At 39.5% G+C, this 16382-nt stretch overlaps 1 protein-coding gene across 8 annotated transcripts in view; it reads right to left on the bottom strand.

Annotated features, from left to right (window-relative positions):
* Window positions 1–16382, bottom strand: part of ABI3BP (ABI family member 3 binding protein) — a 515514-nt gene that overhangs the window by 171059 nt on the left and 328073 nt on the right. For 6 of the 8 annotated variants that reach the window (XM_088481142.1, XM_088481145.1, XM_088481144.1 and 3 more), the window contains exons 14-19: window positions 16171–16251; window positions 8814–8888; window positions 7090–7152; window positions 6307–6381; window positions 5011–5082; window positions 1255–1326 (exon numbers count right to left, since the gene is read on the bottom strand). The exons of 1 other annotated variant lie outside the window; for it this stretch is intronic. In XM_088481142.1, coding sequence (XP_088337268.1) covers window positions 1255–1326; window positions 5011–5082; window positions 6307–6381; window positions 7090–7152; window positions 8814–8888; window positions 16171–16251 — 438 coding nt within the window. The remainder of the gene's footprint in view (window positions 1–1254; window positions 1327–5010; window positions 5083–6306; window positions 6382–7089; window positions 7153–8813; window positions 8889–16170; window positions 16252–16382) is intronic. One more of the 8 variants, XM_088481147.1, reaches the window with a different exon arrangement.

Genomic DNA, 16382 nt, shown 5'->3' with positions numbered 1-16382 from the left:
AACATTCATTTTCCCCTTTTTATCTGTGTGAAACACATGCTTGTACTTGCAAAGACTTCTTAAGAAACAAGTGAGGTAGATATATCAAAGTAATAGAGAATTCAGAGTTGAATTCCCCAAGTTTCTCATTTTCAATCAAATGAAGAAATAAAACTTGAAGCCGATGGTTGTCACACTATTATATGACTAAAGCTTGTGGAATTTTGTAAAGACTAAGACTAAGGGGCCTATGTATTGATAATCGCGGAACTGCTACATTTATCAAGTATCCATATCGCGGGTGATATTTTAATTTTTATCGAAAATATCACCGAAGTGTATAAATGTGAACTTGCAGGGACAGTGGTGTCTGTGAGTTGTATTCCCAGTATTTAGTCAAAGTCTTTCACGTTTGTGAAATACTTCTCCTGCGGAAGCTGACACTGCACATGTGCACAGTGTCAGCTTCCACCGCCGGCCAGAAGCTGCGGGAGAGAGATCGAAAGATCTCTCCTCAGCTCGTAAGCCTACATAGGCTTAATGCAGTTTACACCATCTGCTTTGCTTTTTGGAGCTTGGTACATAGGACAGAGATTGTAGTCCCCATTGTTAATAATGGGGACTGCGATCTGCAGTGCTAATTACTACTCTACGGAGATTTCTGTGAAATCTCCTGCATTAGGCTATTAGTACATAGCATCATTTCATAAAATTATGCAGACACTGCAGTTTCTACATAATTTCATGAAAGAAAAAACATTGATACATAAGCCCCCAAGAGTATAGCAGTTGTATACATCCAGTCTAACGTACATATTATTTAGCACATCCACAGCTCTTAGACTTCACTTCAAATAATAAATCCACTTGACCTTGATATCTCTGCCTCAATGCTTCCAGTAGTGCAGTGTGTGGAAGCAAAATGTGCAGTTCATTCCTGTTTTATACAAGTATTCTAAGGGACACATTGACAATTTCTGTACTTCGTGGGGGGAAGTAAGAAAATTGCACTTACTGCATGTGTCACTACAGAATACCCAGCAAGTAGGCAATTTTCTAATAAACAGCGCCAGGCTAATTAGAAGATAATTCAATGGATGCTGCTGCAGAACGAGAAACGTGACCGCAATCAAGCTGTGATACTTTCTCAGTATAATGGATGGATGGATTGCGTGATCTTAAGCAGGGAGATATGCTGAAATGAATGATGTCTAATGCTGGAATGCAATGATAGAAAAGCACTAACACTACTAGTCTATGAAAAACAAGCATTACCAGTGGTGGTTTGTGCATGGGTTTGAGAGGGCAGGATGCTTTGTTTGGTTGGGATATTGTGGCCTGTTGTAGCTGGAAAAAATAATTATGTTATTTATATTAGTTGATTAATGGTATAATAGAAAAACGACTCCTGTCCAATAATTCACTGAAAATACAGTAGTGACAACAGTAATATTTTATATGTTGTAGAAAAGCATACAGCTACAGTAGCTGCTACTATTCTAACTGAAACATATTGTCTGGTTAAGTGTAGAAATGCCACTTCCTAATTTTGAAAGTATAATAGGTCATATGTCAAAAACAAGTCACAGATAAAACTACCGGGTGTATGTACTAACGCCTTGGAGAGAGATAAAGTAGATGGAGATAAAGTACCAACCAATCAGCTCATAACTGTCATTTTTCAAACACAGCCTGTAAAGTGAGTTAGGAGCTGATTGGTTGGTGCATTATCTCCATCCACTTTATCTCTCTCGAAGACTTAGTACATACACCACTATCTATGCTGCAATCTCATGTGCATTTAAGAACCTGCTTATGCCTAAAAAGTAATTTAGAGTATAACAATAAAAATGGTTATTAATAGAAGTTTGGTGGCATAACGAGGACTTTAATATGTGTAGGACTCTTTTTGCACTAAAAAAAATAATGTAGCACTGCAATGTACTATCCTTATAGCTAAGATCAACAATCTGTTTATAATAATGTATTTCATTTTCTTTTTGTTCATTTAGATATGTTATTGCAAATACGAGGGCTGATTGAAAAGTAATGAGATTGCCTGTTTTTCTGTCCCATAGGTAGATGTGGCAACGCTATGCTGGTTATTGTGAATCTCATACATCAATGTGTTTGGGATGTAGTTATGAGAGTCTCAATCCCGACAGCGGAATCCCGGCAAGGGATTTAACATAGGCATCAAAATACCGATGCCTATATTAATCCCAACACCGGAAGGCCGAGGACACCAGCCCAACCGAAGGTAAGTCCGGGGTGCCCTTAGAGTTAGCTGCATGGGAGAGGGTTAGGACTAGGGAGTCTAGCGGGGTTGGGGTTAGGTTTGGGAGGGGGGAGAGTAGGTCTAGGCACCCCTACGGTGGAGGGTTAGGCACCTCAGGGAGAGAATAGGGTTAGGCACCCCCCCGGGAGGGTTAGGTAGCGGTAAGAGGGGGTTAAGGTTAGGCACCCCGGGGGGAGGTTAGGCACTAGGAGGGGAGGTTAGGGTTAGGCACCACTACGAGAGGGTTAGGGGGGGGCAGGGGAGGGTTAGGGTACTTACCTGCCCCAGTCGGGATCTTCATCCGACAGGCATCCGCTGTCGGGATTTGAACCGGCCGCCGGTATTTCAATCCCTTTCCATGTGTTTAAATCTGTGGTTGGACTGCTGTAGTCTTCTTTGTTTGGTCACAGCGAGTGGAAGATCTTCGTACGTTTCATTATGGTGGATGAGGAAGACGTGACTGTGAGATTATGTCAGAGATGTGTGACTGAATTTTGTGTTAAACTTGGAAAAAGTGGAAATGAAACTCATGAAATGTTACTGCAAACATACAGTGGAGAAACAATTAGCCGTGCTGCAGTATTTCAGTGGTGGAAGCACTTCAAAGAGGGTTATATGCGAGTGACTGACAAAGTGCGTTCTGGGAGACCATCCACCGTGGTTACAGATGTCAACATTGCCAAAGCTGTGGAGATGTTGCAAAATGACAGGTTAATTTTACGCAAACTTTCGGCTTCACTTGGCATCCCATTCAGCATATTTTGACACAGGAACTGAAAATGCATCGCGTGCAGTGGCGGCTCCAGAGGTGGGGATATATTGAGGTCCAAAATTCAAATATGGGAGCCACACAAACTGCCAGTAAGGCTCAGTTGGTGATGTTTGGCAGCATTTGTAGTGGCAGTTGCTGTGGCATCCCTATTTAAATTTTGGACTGCGCTGCAGCCCCACCTCTGTAGCCGCCACTGATCGCATGTGTGCCAGGTGGGTACCCAGATATCTCACAGAAGAGCAGATGCGTCAACGAGTTGAATTGTGCAAGAACAACGTTTGAATGTCGGAGAGGATACCAGATTTCCTGACATCGATTGTGATGTGTGACGAATCGTGGATTCGTCATTATGACCCGGAATCCTAACAACAGTCCAGTATGGAAACACGCAAATTTGCCTCCGCCCAAATAATTCCTTGTGATTCCTTTGGCACGTAAAGTCATGCTTCTGCTGTTCTTTGATGCGCACGATATGATCATACAGCACTGGGTTCCCCATGGAAAGACAATTAATGGAGACTACTATGCCAACGTCCTGAAAACCCATTTGCATGGAGCCATGAGGAAGAAAAGACCACATTTGCTGAAGAAACAGAGATTATTGCTCCAAGACAATGCTTGACCGCATGTTTCTGCAGTTGCATTGGCAACACTGACTGATATTAATGGGACATCACTGGAACATATAAACCGAACTTAGCGCCCTGGGCATTTCTGGGCATTTCCAACCCTGAAAAAATAACTGCGCGGAAAAAAGTTCTCAACAGATGATGAAGTGAAAAATGTCACAGCTGCAACACTAAAAGTGATGTAACAAAACAGTCTACTGCACGTCTTTGAATCGTTGTTGAAACGCTGCAAAAAATTTATTGAATGTTAAGGACGCTACTTTGAAAAAGAAAAATGTTCAGATCATAAGCAGTCATCCGATTCTAAATAAAAAAATCAGTCTCATTACTTTCAATCAGCCCTCATATAATTAATAAATAGAAGTTGGGGAAACTGAACAAAATAAAAATAATAATTCTAAGCCAATGCCAACAATAATTTCACTAGTTCATCGGACACAGTAGTTTTCCAAAGTAACTCAAAAGTGCATAATGACCCATCTTTAAAAACCCATAATGCTAATAAATTCTTGATAAGAAATGAATAAACAGGCTGTAAATTGAAAAAGTAAATTACAAATATGGTATGCAAATAAATGTAAATTATTAATGCAAAATGCACAGTCTCATGTACTACATGCAACATGATGATAAAACTCTGTTAGACACTTTATTACAGTAATTCCTTTCAATTATTAGTAATTTAAATATTCCACATATAGGGCTCTATTCATTATGTTAATTATCGGGGTCTGAATGGACCCCGATAATTAACATTCCTACTCACTGCGAGTGCTGGAGCAATTCATCATTGCTCCGGTGCGGAGACAGCTGATACAAAAATTAGCTGTCTCCACAAGTTTTTTCCACTGCTCCCCAAGTGCGCATCCGTGGCCTACAGGTCACGCATGCGGGCAAGAGTCATGACGTTCGGCAGAAGGAGCTGGACAGGGGCGGAGGGATCCAAATTTTTTAGTAAAAGATATAGAAGATTATATAAATTATTAGAAGATATATTGTGAATCTTCTAAACGGTGCACAGTAGCATCAAATCTTTCTGATATGGTTGTAACATTAAATTGCAGGCCTCCACCCACAGTTGGAGGGAAGGACACTGTAATGCAAAGCCATCCACTAAACGTTCCCCTCTCTGCTTATCAGAACATGCACAGGGGTCAATAGTACAGCACAGTGAGGAAGAGCAGAGTGTGGGGCTCAGCAGCAGGAAAATGATCATTGCTGGGCCCACCTCTTCTCAAGGCTCCATAGTCACCACACCTGCTACCATGGAGAAAGTTCTGCCACTGTATTCATCTATATTTTAATAGCTTTTTTTTTACTATCCACAATAAAAGTATAAAAACATGATTTACCATAGTGAGTTTGCAGCTTTCCCAAGCTGGAGACTGTAGTAGGAATATAAATAGGCTGCTTCTCATTTGCAGCTAAAGAAAAAACAATAATATTTTCAAGAATGTTAGGTTTTTGCCTTTACAAGAGTATAGAGGAGAGAAAGATGTAGGAAAAAGACACACAGGAGCTGTGTTTATCGTAGTGAATAAGACTGGTAGGCATCCAATATAGTTTTTTCCAATGCAATTATTTCTCTTAGGCCTCAGTGGCAACAACAGACATGTTCTTACTAACATTTATAAATCAAATTTAACACCTTTTTTTTTTTGAATACTAGTAAAACAATGTAATAAGGCAAAGACATGGAACTTACTGGTTGCAATAGCCCCATAACACTAGTACATGTAGACAGGTGTTTAATGTCCTCCATTAACACACCATTATGACCACAAATGGTAGTTGCTACTACATACAAAATGGGATCCTGTTTAATGTGCGGTGTCACTGGTGTTTTGCTGAAGCCACTAAGTAACATGTCTTTAGTTTAAACCAATCGCTACTAAATTAAATTATTGAAAAACTGTTGTATTTATAGAGTATTTGTTGCCAACACAGAGAAGTCTGTCATGTAAAAATGCTGGCTGTCAAATTCCTATGAGCCAGTGACATAATTGAGGCACTTTGTATCCAAAATGGCTGCCTTCACTGTGTGAAGATGAAGTGTGCCCTTACAAAGAATTGAGTAAGAGACAAAAGAAGCCTACTTCAAAGAGTACTTCAGGATGCACTGAAATCAATTGAATGAGCTGCCTACAGTATAATACATTTCTAATTCTAAACATGTATTGTATTGTAATGCAAAAATATTAGTGGCTTTGTTTATGTAGAAAAAACTTGTCTAATAACAGATCTCAGAAGTACTTTGAATGAAGTAACTTTGGTAAATTTATTTTCAGCTTTAAATCTGTTTAATTACGTATTTTGCCCTGAATCCACTAATTTGCTCCAATCACTTCAGTAATGATTGGGTCAATATAAAAATATTATTTTACCTTTTTGTGTATGTTTTAATCTATTTCGAAGCCAAGCATATTATTGAAATAAACTCTTGTTGAGCTATCATTATTGTATAACTGGCGTGTACAATTTTACAATATGCAACAATAGATACGTGAAGAAAAAGAACAGGTAAAAAGTCAATTTTTTTTTTACATGCCCTCACATGGAACAGAGAGTCATTAGGCAAATCAAATACATTAATTTTTCATAATGTGAAGGTGTTAACTAAGTGAGGTGAAAGTCATACTCTTCTTTACCTAAAGTTGTCCTGTGCTTTTTGAGAGGTAAGTGAGTACTTCCTTTTGACATATAAGTGGATATCGAATGCACCCCTGGTGAAAAACCATAACTAAATCAGATGTACATAAAATTGTGTTTATTTGTTGTACATGTACAACATAAATTCATCCAAACTATTAATTTCAAAATAAAAATGACATCAAACAGCAAAAAAACAATCTAGAAGAAAAATAGAGGAAGGGATTTTCATTCTCATAGAAAAGAAACTCAAATAAAGTATTTTCTAAATTATGAGCTTGTGGAGTATGATTTGAAATAGTCAAACTACAAAGTAATATGTTTAACAATCATTCAATCCAATATTATTTAGGAGACAAATACATCTGTCATCTGTGATTAGATCATGATAAGAATAAAGGAAACTTTAATTTAGAATGGTATCCACCACAATGTTGTAAATAAATGTCATAAATTACCCTTGTTGTCTAACTTACATTAGACAGATACAAGCTTATTGATGGATTCTGAGGTTTCAGGGCTAATATTATCTGTAAATGCAAAATGTTAGTAAATTAACTTTATGGTTTTATTATTATCGCAAATTCTATAATTGAATTGTCACAGTTGATTCCGAAGATGTTTAACGTTCATCAAACCAAAGCACTAGCATTTATAGATTGCGACTAGAAATCATGCACCAACTGTAGATTTTCATTAAAAAAAATAAATTATTCTGATGCATAAATCCAATATATTAAGACCAGTGACCACATAATGTAAATAGAAGTCTAGTGCTTTACCATGTGTGGAGGTTATTAGCCCAGCAGGTACAGAAGTGGTCTTCATTGCTATATCTGGAGTAGCTGGGAATGATAAAATTGAAGACAATCCAATAAATTGTTCAATTATTTAACAAAGTGAAATACAAAACTGTAAGATTTTAGGGCCATCAAACTGTGTGAAACTATAAGTGACCCTTATGTCCTATTTATGTCCCCCAGTCATACAACTGACTTAAACCACTGGCCAACTGGTTGCAGTAGATTATTAATTGGGTGGATGTGCCGCCATTGTTGCGCCTGGTGTGTCACAGAAAAATCAATAAAATGTTTTCATATATAGACTAAGGGATTGAAAAAAAAAGGGAAATTCCCAGTGAAACTGGCAGATACTCAAAAAATAAAAACTGGACTAGTCATGGGGGGGGGGGATATCCTTAATCCACAAAAAAACAAGTAAACATGTATGATGATAACATTGTAATTTACAGTATAATAAACCACACTACTATTCTTTCAGTGGATTTGTTAATATAAGGTGAATAGTGGGTGAAAAACACATGCTTTTTGAATCTTTATTTTTGTACATTATTTACACCCACAATTCTTATGCTAAATGCTAATACACTTGCAATATATGGCCCTGTCTTCAGCGGCCTCTGTTTTGAAGTTTGCTACTATACCTATCCCTACTTAAAATCAATTGTGAATCAAAAAAATATTTTATATACCTAAGTGTGTCAAATAGTATCTACGTACTAGCTGTTGTCCGTGGCTAGAGTTGTTCTAGTTGTATAGCTTTACAGGGGTCCTGTCGCGGGAGTGGCCCATGTGACCAGCAGTGCTATACAGACTGGTGGCAGCAGCACCTTCACCCACCACTCACACCAATGTCACTGTGTGTCCTGTGCACAGACAGCTATGTAGCATATCCTATTCACCCACCACTCACACCAATGTCACTGTGTGCCCTGTGCACAGACTGCTATGTAGCATATCCTATTCACCCACCACTCACACCAATGTCACTGAGTGCCCTGTGCACAGACATCAAGTGAACGTGGCCCAAAGCACACCCAGCCCTTACCGATGTGAGCATGGTGCCACACCTATCTTTTGCATTGTTGATGTCAATAAATTTTGTTTTTGTTGTTGCTCAGCTTTAACTTGACAGACTGAGATAAAACAAAGTGGTGGTTATTTCTAGGAGTTTCCACTACAAAATGATGCAGTTTTCATTAAAATCAGTTCAGTAGTTTTTACGCTGACTTGGAACAAACAGACACAATGTTCTTATTATATTAGTATAGATAATAGGACTTAATCATCTGTGCAATGAACAGATTAGCTGGTCAACTGAAAGGCATCGTAAAATGAGTTATACATTAAGTATAGGTTTATTTTTCCTAAATTAAGGAAAATGTCCTTTGTATTGAAGAAATAATCAATGTTAGTACCTTATGAGTAGCAAGTACTGATATTGTCTTTCTGCCACACATAAAATAAAGTTTAGGAAGCATTAAAATGCCAAATAGCAGTTCTGGCCGTCTGCTGAAATATTTTCAGGGCACCTAAATCTGTGAATGTAGCTAACCTCCTGACTGCATAAGAGAACATTTTAAGAAAATATTTTCTTATTTTACACAGACAATAGAAAAGCATCAGAGCAAAAACATAGTGTTGATCTAACTCGACCACACAAGCAAGAAAATGTAGAAGTAATATACTGTAACAGGTGCCTTTACCAGGAGCTGTTCTGTGTATTTGGGGAGGTAAGTCTGTTCTCAGTTGTGATGCATCAGTGGACATTATCTGGATTCCTGCTGGAAAAGTCATTGCTGAATCAGAGGACATTAAAAGAACTGAAAACTAAACCGTGTTTTAAATTCTACAACTGTAAGTATTAGAACATGTAGATCTGCTGCTGCTATTTTACTAAATGTGGAAAAGATTTCCCAAATAGAAGAACAGTATTTTGGGACTATGGACCTGATTCAGACCCGGACACTAAGAAGCGTTCGCTCATAGCTGGACGATTTTCGCATTCTGCATGTGCGTATGCATCGCAGTGCGCATGCGCGAACCAGTGCGAAAGATCAAGAAGCGTTCGCTCGCTGCGCATAAACAGCCCAGCAGAGTGAGTGACAGGAGAAGCCATTTGTGGGTGATAACAAGGGCCGGTCACTAGAAACGGGGGAGTGGAAGTGCGAACACAGATGGGCCTGAACGTCTTAACGCCGTTTCAGAGGCATGCATAATTAACAGGCAGCGTCATTGTACACGTCACCTGATTGAATTTTACACTGAAGTGATTGCAGTGCTTGCGGAAGGTTATAGTAAATCTCAAGCGCTGCAATCACATCCGATGGTCCTCGATGTACCGATGGTTACATACACTTCCTGGAGATGATGTGCGCAAGTGGGCATCTTAAGACAGGCTGGTTGGCTTCTGCATAGACAAAGTGATCGCACGCCAAGACATTGTGGGTGTGCTTATGCCTTGCCGAGCGATCGCCTGCCATGCTGGGTGTGTGCCGGATTTGCATACGCTAGGTGCGAGCAAACGCATCTAGCGAGCAGGTCTGAATGAGCTCCTACATTCTATACAATAAAAGTTTCAGTGGGTGTGGTATGCTATGTTGAGAGTCACAATGTCAAAGTTCATGTCAACATAGTCATAAAGTGGATGTCAACCATGTTGACATTCACTGTGTACTGTTGACAGTAATAAAATGTCGACATATCATCCCTGACGGCCTAGAGGTGACTTACCTGCTCCTGACGGCTGCAGCGAGTCCAATGTGACTTCCAGGTCCAAACAGTCATGTGACTTTCGGGTAAGAGCTGTGATCCCCATGAATTCCGATGAGTACTTTGTCCCTAACCATAATCCCTATGCCTAACCCTAATGTCGACAGTATGACAATGTCAACATTTCACCTGTTAACATTGTAAAAATGTCAACACGTTTGTGGCATTATTCCAAATATGAAACACGAGATTTCCATACAGAATGATTGAGATAAAAGATTATTTTTAAATTCAGCCATTGACTGTACTCAAGTATAAATGTAAAATACCAGGATTTTCTTCTTCGCTACTGCTCAAAGGAAATATTATGTAAAACAGCATTCCCTGCTTTGATTATTCTAAAATGGCTACTGAAAAGGGCTGTGAGTGGGAGGCCCAATAGGAAGGGACAAGCTCCTACCAGCCAAGCAATATGCTCCACTCCACATGATTTTTATGACTACTCATCCAACAAACCATAGAAAATATAAATATTTGTTATTTTTACTTCATTTAATATACATTTTCAGTAACACACACCAAGCCACTCAATACAAGTATTATAATATGCACAGACAGCTTAATGTGCCACTGGTTTTGTTATAAACAGCAGCTCTTTTACATACATCTTTTTGAAAGTTATTAGTGGCTCTTTATGTAGTTTAGATTTTACGTCCTTTTAAATCATACTTTCCCAACTGGGAAATCACCAACTTTCATCAAAGCCATTCTAGACATCTTCAAGTAGAGTAACGGCGAATGGTAAGTGATGGTAAAAAAAAATAGGGTTACCCTACAGTGGTAAATACTTAGTGAAAGTGTCTGGATCAAAACATTTATGGATAGTTAACAAGGCTTTCTAACTGTCTTTAAATAAAATATTGGTAAGAGCCCCTTTAAGAAGCTTAGAGTGAGGTATATGTAGAAGGGCCGCAGGTGACTATGGAGAATACAGAGTCCTCTAGGGTCCGTTTAACACAGTCACATCCCAAGCACAAATGAAATTGATATGAATCGAAAAGCCGATGCCTGAGAAAATGTCAGTATGTCTGGGAGTCCAAGTCCTTCTTTACCTTTAGGTTTAGTAAGCTTTGGGAAAAAGATGCTTTTTACAATAGCAATTCTACCAATTAAAGATAGAGATAGAGACATATAATGATCCATCAATTATGTTATTTTGTCAAAAATTTTGGAAAAATAGCACGGCATAAATTTAAAAGAGTTGGAGGTAAGTAAATTCATCGATATTTGTAGTTGTAATTTGTAGTTGTAATTTGGAAGTCAAAAGAAAGGATAGGACACTAGTACAGCAAATCAGGCCTTGTAAGAGAGGGGACTTCTGATTTTAGTAAGTTTACCTTATATCCTGTAAATTAACTGAAACAGGTAATCTCATCCAGCACCACTGGCTCGGAGATAGAGGTACAGGAAATAAATAATGGCATATCATCTGCAAAGAGAGAGAGAGGTACAGCACCGTGGAGCTGATCGATATGCAATGGTAACAAGAAATGGCTTGCAAAGAGATGGCCAGTGGTTTTAATACAAGAGCAAATTATAGGGGGGACAAGGGGCAGCCTTGGCGGGTACCCTTTTGAATGGGAAAAGAAGGGGAAATCATAAAATTTGCAATAATATGTGAGGAGGAGGAAGAATTTAAAAAGTTCAAATGAGTGATATAATTTGGGGAGGGTAACCAAATGTATGCACGGTTTCATAAAGATGATCCCAAATGACCAGGTCAAACGCCTTTTCAGCATTGAGTGATAGAAGGACATTTAAACCGTCTACACTCTGAAAAACTGCTAGGACCATGTGTGATGCTGAGTTTCTGCCCCCAACAAATCCAGTCTGATCCTAATGAACCAAGGTGGGTATCACCAATTAAAACTGTTTCACAATTATTTTTGTGAATAATTTAGAATCTACATTGAGACGAGATATGGGATGATAAGATTATGCCAAAGTGGGATCTCTATCTGGTTTTGGGAATACTTTAATAATAGCTTCATTAAAATAGGAAGGAAGTGCATTTCCATCAAAAATGTAAATGAAGAACAGAGTTAAAGGTTCTACTAGTGAGGGACTAAGGAGCTTGTAGAACTCGCAATGAGAACTTCTGTGTCAGTGATGGGCCCAGTCAGATAAGTACTCTGCTTGTCTGTTAATCAGGGCAAGATTATCTTATTCCAAAAAGAGGATTTAGGCCCTCATTCAGAGCCGTACGCTCTGAGCAGAGCGCACGCTCTGCATGAGGGCCGGGCTCCATTTTCATGGAGCGTCCTCCTGGACGCTCGTATAGCTGTGGGTCACCACCCACAGGCTATACGAGCGTGCATTTTGATGGCCGCGATGGTCGTGACCATCGCGACCATCGAAATTGCGAGCCGGAGCCTGCGGTTGAGGTTTTCAACCGCAAGCTCCGGAGTGATTTTGGCTCTATCAGAGCCAAAATCACTCCCACTGACATCACTAGTGATGTCAGTGGGCCGGCTTCTGACGGGAGGCGTTCCCGTGGGAACGCCCCCGTCAGGGAGGCACGCCCCCGGCACGCCCACCAAAGGGGGCGTGCTGTCAATCAACATTGACAGCACGCCCCCTTTGATCGGACACAACGAGCGAAGGAAAGTCCTTCGCTCGTCGTGTCTGGCGCATGCGCACGACGGAGCTCCCTCCGTCGTGCGCATGCTCAGTGCAGACCATCGACCCACTTGCGAGCGGACAGCCGCTCGCGAGTGGGTCTGAATCAGGCCCTTAGTGTCAAAATTAATATAATCTTGGGAGCAGAGGCGAAAACAAAAAAGTATGGAGAATATTAATTATCTCAGTGCCATCATGCTGTAAAAAAACAGTTTCATCAATCAAAGCCAAAATTCCAGAACTAGAATGGTCACTCCGTAACACGTTGGAGAGATGCTGCCCAGACTCATCTCCATGAATATGAACAGATGTTTATCTTCCGGTTTCCAATTGCTGCACCAAAGCATCATGTCTAGCCCTACAGTCTTGAAAACATTCTTTTGTGGAAGGGGAAGGAAAGCTACAGTAAGTAAGGGGTCTATTCATAAAGCAGAGAAAAGCCCTGGTTTACTGTAAACAGGGCTTTTCTCTGCTTGTTGCTATTCACAGAGCGGGTTAGTGTGGAGAAATTAATTACTTCTGCAGTGGCACTCCTGCTCCTTGGCTAAATCGCATCACCATAATGTAGTATGGTTAGTGTGATTCATTAAAGGACGGAAAGCTGAGCTTTCAGCTTCTACTGTGCCATCTCAGGATGAACACCGTTACAAAGTGGGCTGGGAAGTCGCTTACTTTCCTGTCTTCTGCCCGACATCCAGCGCTGGCTCCATCCCTTGACATCCTAGCAGCCACTGCAGTCTCTCCTGAACTGTGACCAAGCATATACGCAGAAAGGACCTGGCTGCCGACTCCTCTCTTCCCAGAGAAGACCGCAGCTGAAGACAGCATCGCCGGTGACCTGGATAACGGATCGCTTCACCGGAGGGGTAAGTATACAAGAATTGCTACTTAGCCCAGCTATATAGTTTTGAACTGATGCGCTGGGTGCCCCTTTACCCAGTGAAACGCGTTGAGGTGTTCTCTCTGGACCCCAGTGATTAACTGGACTGCTCTTTGGACTATAGTATCCTCCCCAAGACTGATTGCAGCAGTGGAAATATTCTAGATGGACTACATACAGCCTATTAATTTGTTCCTTGGATGCTAAGGAGTGTGCTGGAAACATTTTGCTCACCGTCTGGTAATTTCCTGCTGCTTAAACTTAATTCCACCCTTGGATACAGTGGAGAGAGTCCTAAGGCCGGTTTTGAATATACAGGAACAGAGTTGTATGTTTATTTCATTTTAATTCAGTGGACTTTTTATGCTATTATTGTTGCTAGCAATTTAAGATATATTTTTTGCAGAGTGCATATTTTTTAATGAACAAATGTATTCTAGTTGATTAATCTTGAAACCGTCCATCTTTTGTTTATTCTAGTGCTGGTATTCTTGTGTTTTTATCCTTTGATTATTTAGGGACTGACTACTCCTTACGCCAGCTGCTTTGTGACAGCGCGCCCTATTTGATTTTCTATTGTAGCATATTAGATTTAAATATGTAAAAATTTTATGTCTTGTCACTGATGAATTGATACCCTGAACATTCCTGTAACAGATTTTAAGATCTGGCATTAGTGGAAATTAAGACTGAAAATAGAGCAGACAGCCAACCAAATTGCAAGTCAAACTACAATGCCATAAAATTAAGCATGTGTAAAATAAACAACTCAAACCTCAAAATGGCCAAAAAGGGAGAGGATGACATGGAAGAAAGAAAAAACAGAGTATCCAATAATAGAGTAGATCCAATAAGTATAAAGAGAACAAAGGAAAATAAAAAGTAGTAACATCACCAGCATATCTACCACAGCAATGGTGAAAAAAAGAAAGACATAGGTAGGAGCACCCACCCACTCAGCGGGAACAGTAAAATAACAAATATATCAATAAATGTCAAAACCAGTACTCTACAGACATATCAATCTAAACAAATACGTGGAAATAAACAGAGAAGAGAAGTGAAATTGTGCAGTTTAAAAAATTAAGGCTAAAGGATAAACCAAAAAATATTACTCAGCGAAATTTAAGCAGAGGCAGAGTGGGAAGGCGTTTCTGCATACTCCATGGCCATAGGCGTAACTAGACAAGTTCCAAGATCTCACCAGAAATTATGTTACTGTATCTTGACAATTTCTCACTCTGGGTGGGATGTACTAAGCATTGCATCATGTGTACAGTACATCCCGCCACTTATCAGGTACATACCGGCATTAGTATGTACCTAGAAATGCAATTAAAATTACAAAGGACAGCTCTCCCAATAAGAGCTGTCCTTTGCGATGGAGGGACTTCCGGGTTTATTACCCAGAATTCCCTCATCACATGCGCAGAATGGTGCATGCTGCTGCGGAGGACATTGGGCGGGATCCATTTGGATCCCTCCCATTAGAAATGCAAACAGAAGCACATAGGCCTATTTACAATACTGAGATCATTCTTGTGACCATCATAAAATTATTATTGTGACTGCCATACCTCCCCACACACACTTGCGTATTCACGGCTCTCATTCAGTGTATGCAGACAGGGACAAAGAGCTGGCAGAGGTGCGCCATTCCGCTCATGGCTTACACTGGGGGCAGCTATATACCCACCTGCTAAGGTGGTTTCTCTTTTTCTTTTTAGCTCTGCAGATTATGTTTGAGCCCACATTACTACAGTGGGCTGTAGTAGAAAACAGCTACTCTATACAGATGTGGATTGAAAGACAATTTCTAGATGGACACCATATGTTAGACAGTCAATAGGTCGACAGGGATGTAAGATTCATTGGGACCTTTTGTCATGAATGGAAAAAGATACAAGAAATTCTACACAAACATCTTCACGTATTACATACTGATCAAGACCTAGCGAAAATCATTGGGGAGATTATTGATTAATAATATCCCGAGTGGCGTTATTCAAGAAATTTGTTTTGCAACAGAGTTTTTATATGTGCAAGTATTTAATCTCATCATTAACTCTGTCTGTGTTAGTGTTCATCTTATTGATCACTATTATCCCGAGTGGATTGATTTTTTTTGTGTATGTCTTTCCTATGGGTATGTCATTTATTCTATATTGCACATCTCAATGATTGACCTATACTTTATTTGTGATTAGTTAATCGACTATCAGTATATGGAGTGGATCTAATCCTCTTTCCCCTCTCCTTTTTTAAGGTTCATTAATAAAAGTTAAGTTTTATATCTTTTACCATCATATCTACATCATACTTATTTGATTATACTAAAGGGTGCCCCAGTATAGACATAATTTGTCTTTCCCCTTTTTTTGCCTAGAGCAAAAATACCTTCTTATGTCTATCTAGACATTGTCTACCTTTTTATTGTAGATCTTTAGACTGGATCCTCTCTATACTTCATAAGAGAAACGTGGACTATTGTGCCATTTTCCATCCCTTGCTATCTACTAATTTAAAATATGAGCCATGTTAACACCTTCTAATGATATATAAAAATTGCAAACACAAATTACAGTTAGAAATAATTCAATACTTATTTGATTATTTTGTGCAGATAACCATACAAGGATTGACTCTTATTGCAGAGCTGAGAGTTTTACCTGACACACTTATACCTTTCTGCCAATAAAATATGTATTTAATGCTAAGGAGGCATGTTATAAATAAATGCAATAGTCTAAATATAGTACATTCAACAGTAGTAGTAGTAAGGAGGAATGTACCTTTACCCAGTGTGGTCTGTTGTTGTTCACGAGGCAAGCGAGAGATTTGTGGAACATCAGTGAATGCTGGATTACCCCCTGCTGGAAAGGCCATCACCAAACTGTATTACAGCATGAAAGTGACCTTTGTAATAAGTTTAGCTACAGGTCTCTAAAGATATCCCTTAGCATAAAGCAATGACAGTTCTAGCATGTGATTAGCAGCAAGAAAA

This window comes from Taudactylus pleione, unplaced genomic scaffold (assembly GCF_031769625.1).
Source record: "Taudactylus pleione unplaced genomic scaffold, aTauple2 ptg000265l, whole genome shotgun sequence".
NCBI classification, from domain to species: Eukaryota; Metazoa; Chordata; class Amphibia; order Anura; family Myobatrachidae; genus Taudactylus; species Taudactylus pleione.
Note: the sequence above shows the minus strand (reverse complement) of the source record. Positions and strands in the feature narration are given on the sequence as shown.